This window comes from Papilio polytes, unplaced genomic scaffold (assembly GCF_000836215.1).
Source record: "Papilio polytes unplaced genomic scaffold, Ppol_1.0 DF824158.1, whole genome shotgun sequence".
NCBI classification, from domain to species: Eukaryota; Metazoa; Arthropoda; class Insecta; order Lepidoptera; family Papilionidae; genus Papilio; species Papilio polytes.
Window position 1 is genome coordinate 3,249,738 of NW_013525046.1, and position 10,787 is coordinate 3,260,524.

General features: G+C 35.1%; 2 protein-coding genes across 3 annotated transcripts in view; both read right to left on the reverse strand.

Moving 5' to 3' along the window:
• The window catches only part of LOC106111589 (coagulation factor IX-like), a 6,160-nt gene extending 2,563 nt beyond the window's left edge, over window positions 1-3,597 (reverse strand). The window contains exons 1-6 of one of the 2 annotated variants that reach the window (XM_013293719.1): window positions 3,462-3,597; window positions 3,059-3,147; window positions 2,342-2,498; window positions 1,840-1,902; window positions 997-1,088; window positions 454-633 (exon numbers count right to left, since the gene is read on the reverse strand). In XM_013293719.1, the coding sequence (XP_013149173.1) occupies window positions 454-633; window positions 997-1,088; window positions 1,840-1,902; window positions 2,342-2,498; window positions 3,059-3,147; window positions 3,462-3,510 (630 nt within the window). In that variant the 5' untranslated portion in view covers window positions 3,511-3,597. The remainder of the gene's footprint in view (window positions 1-453; window positions 634-996; window positions 1,089-1,839; window positions 1,903-2,341; window positions 2,499-3,058; window positions 3,148-3,461) is intronic. The other variant, XM_013293720.1, reaches the window with a different exon arrangement.
• Window positions 3,598-6,003: 2,406 nt separating this feature from the next.
• Window positions 6,004-10,210, reverse strand: LOC106111569 (trypsin 5G1-like). The gene is made up of 9 exons (XM_013293697.1): window positions 10,108-10,210; window positions 9,695-9,777; window positions 9,254-9,404; window positions 8,668-8,730; window positions 8,304-8,386; window positions 7,840-8,019; window positions 7,220-7,436; window positions 6,738-6,901; window positions 6,004-6,323 (listed from the first exon to the last, which is right to left on the reverse strand). The coding sequence occupies exons 1-9, from the start codon at window positions 10,139-10,141 to the stop codon at window positions 6,126-6,128; spliced, it is 1,173 nt and encodes a 390-aa protein (XP_013149151.1). The 5' UTR covers window positions 10,142-10,210; the 3' UTR covers window positions 6,004-6,125.
• Window positions 10,211-10,787: the final 577 nt, after the last annotated feature.

The following is a 10,787-nucleotide window of genomic DNA, read 5'->3' on the forward strand; positions in this document are numbered from 1 at the left end:
GAGCATAGTCTGGAAGAACACATAGGCTACATTTTATCCCAGGAATAGTTACGGTTCCCGTGGGATTCATTAATTTACTTTTTTAATGTTTACTCGATCATTCTGCAACGGTTCAACATATCTTATTGAAATTTGACACAGATATAAAACAAAGTCTAGAGTACACATGGGATAAGGATCATCCCCGAGAAATGTCCGTTTCCCGAGAGATACGTAGCTTTTTGTTATTTATATAGTTCGTATGTCTTCTAATACCACGCAGACGAAGTCGAGGGCAGCAGCTAGTTAAACATATTTTTGTAAATCTTAGCGAATAAATTAAATGTAAATCTTCGTTAGTTGTCATTGCAGAAATTACTATTACGAAATGAACATCCATGTCTCTCGGTCTTTGTATTCACAAATTTCAGAACAATACGTATAGATGCTTTAAACAAAGAGCATATATCGTACCTCATCAGAAATATTGACTTCCCCTAAACGAACAATCTTCGGGGTGAGGTCATCGACCCTTACGTGGGGCTTGGGCAATTGCGAGCAGTGGGCAGCTGTCACCATGAACTTCTCGCTCACCAGCGCTCCTTCACACATGAACAACCAAGAATCCCTTACTGTCTGCCAACCTATTGCACCCTACAAAGGAAATACGATTTGCAATCGAACTCCAAATGCATAACTATATTAAATTGTACCAAATACGCTTAATTTGAGATGGAAAGGGGAGTAAGGTTTGTCGAGAGTTGAGAGCATAGGTATACAAATCTCCTTCTCTGTTGATTAAAGGTAACAATTTCAACAAGAAACGACATACATTTTCGAATTCTTGTGGCCTCTCGTTCGTTAGAAAAATCCCATAATTAAATTTTATCATATTCTTGTCTACTACAAGATGAGAAACCTGACTATTGCGGTTTTCTTTTAAGAACGTGAGTGTCATAGACTACAAGCTACTGGACAACACTGAATAGGATGAAGTTAGTAACAGTAAGTATATACCATATGAGGGAATTCCCCAGCAATGCCATCTAGTCCGCCAGCGACCGCAGTAACTATACTGTACACTCCTGACGATTTGCTGTTATTAGTACCTTAAAAAAAATATATGTTAATTATGGATAAAAATCTTGAGCGTAACCCTGAAGAGTGGGCTTGTGTCTATTGACAAAATACTTGCACACTTCTGACGCTCCTCCACCTTACTAATGTTATAAATGAGAAAGAATGGATAGATGGAAGTCTGCTACAGTTTGTAGCCTAAACGAATCTCGATAAAATTTGGCATAGATATAGAGGTTAGTTAGGAAGAAGATTTTTTATTTCACGCAGGCGAATTCGCCAGCGAAATCTAGTCTATACACACATACATCTAATCGTGTCAAGTACTTTTAAAGAATGTGTCAAGAATGAATATTTTATAGTTTTTATTTTTTTCTTAATGTCGATTTATCTTACTGACACTGAAAAACTTTCGTACATTAAGTGAATTTCAATGCAGCTGGTAATGTCCTGTTAAGTATATTAGTCGAGTATAAGTTTGCCGATGATTCGTACTCCTACTAACAATGACCGCGATCTGCGCTTAATGAGGCCATCGGCAAAGCTTGTGCACGAGTGATAATTAAAACAGTCATGGACGTTAAAACAATGATTGATAAGGCTAAGTGTACATTCCCAGAACCACGCGGATGCGATTTACGGCAGTAAAACAACTGGCTTGCGTGACTTGTTACCTCAATCCCGTGAATTCAGTTGATTGAGATTTGAGAAAACATGAACGGAAAGTTAGTATAGAATCAGTAATTGTTATAATTTGTCTTATGATCTAAAGAATTAACTTACAGTACGCTGCACTTATCAATGCTTCATCGTAGTAACGTATTTTCCATAAGTTTTCTAAGCATTCTGGAAATTAAAAAAACAGATTTCTTAACATCTTATTAAGATCTAATAGTAATAATTATCTTCATACATTGAATAAAATGATACCGGCTCATAGACTTTCTCTTCCCATCCTATTCTTATTAGTAAAGGATGGGAAGGGAAAGTGGATTTTATGGTAGAGGAGATGCATAGGAAGGGGAAATAGTATCTTTATGTGCGTCTCTTTCTTCGTTAATAAAGGGTGAGCAACGCATCTACAATTTCGGATGTCTATGGACAGCGATCGCTTTGCTTCAGGGAATTAAAGTGACTTCTTTGTCGTATACCCCGCCATATAAAACAAAACGTGTATGCAAAGACATTGATGAAGAAACCAGTGGGGCAAACGTGCCTGACTAATAATGAATACCCTTTTATTAGGAGAATCAGAATCTTCACTGACGAGAAATGCCATACTTACTGACATCACTGAGACGTAGACCAGGACTTTGGAAGTCGGGCATCACAAAAGTCGGGGTCTCGCAAGGATCGACTTCGAGATCTCTATTCTCCATCCTTCGATGTATAATTCTGAACAGATCCCGCGATTTTAAGTTGATTAAATCCGCCGAAGTTAACTGTAACGATACACAAAGATGACAGTTTATTTAAACCCTGAAAATGATCACTAAATAAAAGAAGGTAAATGTTTAAATGGAAAAAGAAGCTACACGTACAAATCTCAAAGGATCTTGAAAGAGGAAAATGGTACAAGTGGAGAATCACTTGACAAAGTGACACCTGGACAATTATTATCTTACTTCCTACTAATATTATAAAAACAAAAGTTTAGATGGATAGATGTTTGTAGCCTAAACTGCTAAATGGATCTAGATGAATTGTCATAGATGTAGAAGATGGTCTGGAAGAAAACATAGGTGATTTACTTTTTTTTTAATTTCATGGACGTAACCCAGTTTACATATATTTAAATACATACATCAATCTTTAATATACTAACGAACTCTACTGTTTGAATGTTTATTATCACGCAACCTCAGAACGGTTAAAGTAAATGTAAAAGTCCTATTTATTTGAGCGGATCAAAATGGAAGGGACAGACAAGTATTACAGTCTGACGTGCGCATAGGTTCTTTTTTTAATTCTGTGGGCACCTAATAGTCAAATATTTACTTACGTTACTCGTCTCATCTTTGTAATTAGGTCTAATTCTTGATCGCTGCTTGGGAGTTAGATTGTTGACGTATTGACCACATGCGAGTGCTGCTGAAGAATAATAATAATCTTATTTCTTATATTAAATGTGAATGTTGAGCTGTGGCCTAAAAGACTGAACGGATCTCAATGAAATTTGGCATAGATGTAGAGGATAGTCCGGAAGAACATAGGCTACTTACTTTTGTTTGTATAAAAGTTAGTGATTAGATAAATGAACTTTCACGTTCAACGCAAACGTAGAACGATATAGTAAAAACAAAAATAATCAACAGGAATTGCAGTCCGGTTTTACACAGGAATTATTGACACGTAATTAAAAGAATTAACACTTATTAAGTAATAAACAACTAACATAAACATACCGAGTAACGTTAATAAAAATATATGCGATATATAACATTTTGTAAACATTTTAAACAACTATTATTTATTAATAAAGTAATGTAGTATATAAACACATGCGTCACAGTAGACGCCACAATAATTAATGGCGATAAAGTGACGCACCGACAAACCAGTTCCCCTCTGATATTTAACCTTATAATGTTACCTACTATCAAACAAAAATTCGTTCAATTTATTAGTTTTATTTGTATGTAATAATTTAAAGCCCAATTGAAAGTCGATTACATTTATGATATACGCAAATTAGTATGAATATAATTGTAAATGTGAGGATACACCTATAGGAGTTGTCGTGCGAAGAAAAATGGAGAATGAAAAGTGATAAAGAAGGAAATTACGACTGAGATGTTAAGGAAAAAACATGTGCGAATCCTACGTAAGTTGAATAAGGACTGGGTCACAGGAAGTTGATTTAGGTATTTGTTCCCTTGTGTGTTTCTAGGGTCAGTGTTAGGGTATGACCTCGTTGTGAGATCGCCCAGGGCAGTAGAAAGAGACGCTATAGGTCTCGGAATTTTAGTCTTACATCACCCTGTGTATAGCGCTAAAATGCTAAAAAAGAAAGGCGCTTTAGAAATCTCGTTAAGAGCTAATAGCGGTAAAACCACTGGGAAGTTCATAACGACTGTGCGGTTCCACGTCTAGTCAACTAGAGGAAACAACAAGGAAATTTATGCGATGTTCGGAACAAAAATGTCATAAATCTATATCTATGTCTATTATAATATTATAAAGAGGAATGATTTTTATTTTTGGATTTAGGTATGTTTTGAAGTAAATCAAAAACCACTGTAACGGTATCAAAAATTCTTGCACTATTAACAACCTACGTTATCAGTGAGTAACAGACTATACTTTTACTACTTTTTTAATTTCACGTGGGCGAAGTCGCGAGAAACAGCTAGGATATTACATAGAGAGGAAAATTAAACCATTGTATGTCATGTTATATTTAATTCAAATAAGCAGGTAAAAACGACACTGAAATACCTTATCTTGTTATTCAGAAACTAACAATGTGTTTTGGCAGACGCTTATACCCGTTTAATTAGGTTCCAGCGCATTATAGGCATAAATACATTATTATTTATGTACGTACATGTGCAGTCGTGCATATCCGCTGTATTCCACTTATAGCAAAATAGCCACATTACGTCGTTACAAACTTCTCCTCTTATTAATAATGATTGCTTTCAAGACAGCCTGAAATGCCTATTAATTAGCGATTCTACAATGCAAGAACTTGCTGAAACTTTATAGGGTCTAAAGAAAATGTTGAATGGTTCAACATCCTTTATGATTCGGACATCAATCTTGCATGTGTTCTCAGTCGGGAGGTATTGTTGTAAACTTCTGCTAACTAGCACTAACTCGACAATCCACAAGGTTAGTTAAACGCTACAACTACGACTGAACTATACAATGTAGGCAGCGATAGGATCATATTTGAAACAAAAAGTAAAGAACTTTTTTATTTACAATAAGGTAGCAAACGACCAATCGGTCACGTAAATCCGTTTAATTGACGAAGCGACTGCTGCCCATATACATCCGCAATTGCAGATTCGTTGCCTACCCTAAATCGACGGAGGAGATGCACATAAAGAGGATATTTCCCCTTCCTATGCGTTTCCTCCATCTTCAAATCCACTTTCCCATCCAATCCTCCTCCTCGTAAGAAAAGGGTGGAACGAAAAACGGACTAAAATCGAGCCTCCGACATCACACTTAGACGAAACGCGGAATTGCTTCAACTTCACGCTTGTCTTCTGATGGTTGTAACATTGTACCGAGCTAGCCGACCCATTCGTGCGAAAAAGAGGCCTCCCTTTATGAGAAACCCATAAAGTATTCGTTTGCTTATAAAATGGTACCTTATGACCTAATAAACAAGATAATGATATTCCGTTTTATTTCGTTTATAAAGCAACCATTATTAAAATAATTCAAAACAAACTGATAATTATCGTTTCCTGTGATATTAACTGGTTATTCCAATTTTTTTAGGAAATCCCAATTTGTTTTTAATTTAACAGTTGATATGGATTCATATTTTTTTTTAAAATGGACAATTTATTCTTATTATATATATATTATATTATAATATATTACCATTTCATGCTAATTGGAAATTCTTGATGTTAAAGTTTTTATAATGAAGTTGTATGTCTAATTTGCGATAGTGTCGATTTTAATTGTAACTGTTTATTAGTTTAATTTTTAATAAAGTTTGTCATAGTTAGTAATAAGTACGTTCACTGACCTTTAATTTAGACGTACTTTTTAATGCTAAACATTTTCTTCGTAATATACATTTTAATGAACAAATTTGCAATTTTCTCACTAACATGAAACTCATCTAAAAACATTACTATGCAAATAATTTAATTTATTAAAGATCAGATTTAATCCCAACTACAATTTATAAAAAATTAAAAATTCTTTTAGTTTATTTTAGTAGGAAAAGTAAAATAAAAAGACGACATTGTTAGATTTAATAGTAAATTAAATTCAAAATACAAAACATCAGGCGGTTTTACTTAGACCCTATTTTCACTACAACTTGGCAGCAAACCCAAGGTTTACTGTACAAAGGTACTAACGTAACTTACATCATCATTTTATTCATTAACATCTTCATCCTCCCAAACAATACTCTCGATCCAATCAATAAAGCTTGATACTTTGATATAGACACTGGGAGTGTTTGCGCGCGCGCATCCATAACCAAAAGACGTGATCCCAGCAACGAAGTGCATCGACCAGTCCGAGTGGAACGGCATATCTATATCCATCTGTAGTGGACCTCCTGAATCTCCCTGTAAACATTAAGGGATAGTTCAAGTAAAATTGGGCGTATTGGTACTCAACCTGCACAAGATCACGTTACAATTTCCGTTTTGTTAAGATGAAAGAGATGGGTAATATACCCACATACAAGAGTGGTAATTAAAACCCGCTGTTACGTGCGTGCGACAGGCTTTATTTTAGTCCATTTTCAATTCCGGCCATACCTACAATGGTAAGGGAAAGGTAAAGTGGAATTGGGTTAAACGGAGAAGGGGAGATTCGGAAAAGAGCAATAATCCTCTTCCTTTGCATCCTCTCCTCAGTCGCCAAAGAAAGGCATCAATGATTGCAGATACCAATAGACAGCTCTCATTTCGCTGTTTCATTGACCAGGTGGAGGATTGCTATTTTATTTAAAAACAAACTGCTCTTTAGATATATACTTGACAAGTATCAACGCCTCCTTTGAGTACTCCAGCGCAGAGCTGATGTCGCGCCAGTCCTCGCCAGCGGTAATTACGTTTCCTCTTCAACATGCTGTCACAACGCTCGTGATCCACCAAGTCGACAACCGCCACTTGAAGCTTCGGATTTATATCGACACTATCTAGAAATAAGCATATTCTACGAGTAAAATACGCAATGCAAGAGTTAAAACAAGCAGCAAATATAATTTCAAAAATGTAATACGTAAGAATTACCAATAAACATAAAATGAATGATCTGGTAGACTAGCTAAGAAAGGCTAAACTATTTTTTATCAAAATCTAACTTTTCAAGTCATTTATTTTTTATTTACGTAGTAAAAATCCAATAAATGTCTTACCAGATTCAATTTAGAAAAATCTGCGAGACTACGTGTGATCTAAAATAATCTATAAAACTTCAAGGATTAAATGTTTCTTTATATAAATTACCTCTTTACCTGCTTCAATAAGTCCCCAGCCGGTGATGAAAGCGGTGCCATCTATATCATCCACGTTATTTGTAAAAAGACACGCAGGATGACCTTTCATAGTAAAAAGAACTGACTCTTCTAGTTCTATGAGAGCAATGTCAAAATATTTGCTTGGCGAACGATAGTTCTCGTGGACAATCAACCTTGAAATTTCAACATCCATGGGAATACCACCGCTTTCATTCTGTAAAAGAATCAATTGAATAACAACTCTATTTATTTTATAAATAGCTTTCGCCAGCGACTCCGACAACGTGGAATTTAAAAAAAAACCAAAGGCGAGTGGCCCGTATGTTCTTGTAGATTATCCTCTACATCTACGCCAAATTTCATCGTGATCCGTTCAGTCGTTTAGGCTGCAAACTCTAATAAACACCGATCCAATCATCTATATAAACTTTCGCATTTATAATATTAATAAAAAGTAAGATTGACGGACATTGCAGAAATAAGAAATTCAATCTAAACTCCTCAAACTTTCCTTGATTTTTTGGATTTTACAAAAGAAATACGAAGAGTTGAAGGTTAATGCAGATCCTCTGGTTAACTCTTAATGTAACTGTTATTGTAAAAACTAGTTAAATCACCTCATCTAAAATATTAGTTTCTCCAAGTCTCACTATCTTCGGTACGGGGTCTGCTATCTTGGTGTCTGTACGAGCCGCGCGCGTGCAGTGTGCTGCCGTCAGTAAAAACTTGTCGCTTATGAGAGTGCTGCCGCATTTGAAGATCCACGTCCCCCTTACCGCCTTCCATCCAACGGCACCCTGCATTGAATTGTTACTCAAAGACCAATTAGATCAGACTAATCAGACTCACAGAATCTTTACGGTCATATGTGTTTAATTTAGAGTTTCTGTTGCATTATTTAACCAAATTTGTATCGTGACATTTGATACCTATTTTAATCAAACTGTAGGAGTGAATTTAGATTACGACTGTTGATAGAGATAGGTGCAGTGCATATGCTAGCCCTTCATAGAGAAAAGATTAGGCATATGACGAGCATTGTACAGAAACATAAACTCTGGTTTAAATAAATGTCACGCACCATATGTGGGAAATCTCCTGGCTCCGCGTCATCCCCTCCAAAGATTACTCTCAAATCCAATATATCCCCAAATGTAGGTCCACCTAAAACAGAACATTATTACGAAGAGTTTTTTGTTATTTTAACAACCTTGTTATTACTTCTCTGTTGATACAGACGCGATAGAGACTAATTTTGGTTATTAAGCATTTTTGAAATTCCCGTTTCGGATGGTGTGCAATCGAGGTCGAACCCTTCGGACAATTAGGTATAGGAACCTATAGGTTCGTTCTCAAATACGGTTCACGAATTCTTTCTCTGCTGTTTCTTTATAACTATGACAAAAACCACTATAACTTAGACTTCCATGAACTGAAGTACTCACAACGTACAGTTCTTATCAGCAGTTCGTCATAGAATCGAATTTGCCACAACAGTTCCAAGCATTCTGAAAAAAGTATAAATACACAAAATGTAATGAAACAATGTTTTGTAATGGATACAAATTATATCTACTACTTTTTATAATAGGAATCCATCTATGCTAATGTTATAAAGAGGAAAGATTTGTATTTTTTTTTGTATGTATCAAAATAACTCTAAAACTACTGGGCCCATTTCAAAAGTTCTTACACCATTAAAAAGCTACGTTATCACTGAGTAACATAGGCTACATTTTTTATTTTCACGCAAACAAAGTCGCGAGCAACAGCTAGTATTTCATATTTAAATTTCATTGATAAGATTTTTCAATACAATACGTAGTGTCTGTTACCGTCTGCATAAATATGATTATGCATTGACTCGCCGAGAATTTTTGCGCTACGGAAATTCCTAACAAGCGTCCGCTCGGCAACTTGTATAATAAATTATTTATGTATACGAGAAGCGGACTGGTTTATGACACAACTATACTGTAGTGTAACAAACATTGTAATCAAACTACGAAAACTTACAATAAAACTACTTACTAACTTCACTAATCCTTCGTCCCGGTGTCCTAAAGTTCGGCATTTTAGGGTCCAATTGTTCACAAGAATTATCAGACCTTAAAAGACGGAACTCACGTGTTTCATTCAATATCTTGTATAGACGATTGGTTTCTTTCTCAACGACAGTTAACTGTGACAGATAATTTAGGTAACAAAGCGTGCAGACAACTATGACTAAACTGTCTCATGACTGTTTGGTCTATATTTGATTTCTATTAACTTATATGGAGACACTACTTTACGTTGTGCAACTAAACAGTTGAATTGGCTGCAAAACAATCGACAATCGCACAATAGTTGTGGGTGTTTAGTCAAAGATGTGCCCACACGGATCATGCAAAAATACTATTTCATCAAACAGAATCAAAAGAAATTAATATACTTGAAGTAATCCGCGTATTTCAGCCTTTAATTACTAACCTTTGTCATGTTACTTCGTCTTATTTCACTTGATCTTAATTGAAGTTTTGTCTCTACATTGTCTGGAGTAAAAATCAGTAGTACTGTAATAAAGAAATATGAATTTAAACATTGATAACATGCTATAAGTATGCAAAAGTTTTAATATTCATAAAACACCTCAAACCATCCTTAGTTAACTGAGTTAATGATTTCTTACTAACATTATAAATACGAAAGTTTAAATGGATGGATGTTTGCTAGAGTTTGTAGCCTAAATGGCTAAACGGATTTTGATGAAATTTGGCACAGACATAGAGAATAGTCTGAAAGAACATGTAGGCTTACTTTTGTTTTTTTTTTTTAATTCCACGCGGACAGAGTCGCGGGCGAAAACTACTAATTAATATTTGTTAGACTAATAGATTACTTACCGAAGACAAAAATCACTACAAAGGAATGAAACATTTTCTTATTATTTAAGTAACCGTGCAACTCAAACTGTAGCAAAATACATAGTAACGAAATGTAAATGAATAAAATTCATTCGTGAGATGTTCAACCAACTGTCCAAGTAATTATAGCGATTAAAAAACTAGGTGTGGGTTACGTCAGGTATCGTTATCCTTGTTTCGCAAACTTAAAGTTGTGTTTCCACCTAAACAATAACATATTGATGTCTTCATTGTAATTGAAGATATAGAAAGAGATGTCTATATTTTTGCGTGAATGTTTCATTAATGTAAACTCACGAAGCAGTCTACATTGTGGTGGTTCATTTGTTTATTTCGCATACTCCTTAAACTGTATTACTTCAAAATTATAGTTAGACTAGTTTTCGCCCGCGACTCCGACCGCATGGAATTAAAAAAAAACAAAACTGAGTAGCCTACGTGTTCTTCCAGACTATCCTCTACATCTATACCAAATTTCATCGAAATCTTTTCAGAAATTTAGGCTACAAACTCTAACAAACATGCATCCATCTAAACTTTCGCATTTATAATATTAGTATGATACTGTTTACTTCAACAGGTGTAACTTATTAACCTCCGCTGATTAATGTTATGGAGGTCAAAATGGTTGTATGTTTCACTATAAAGTATCAATACTG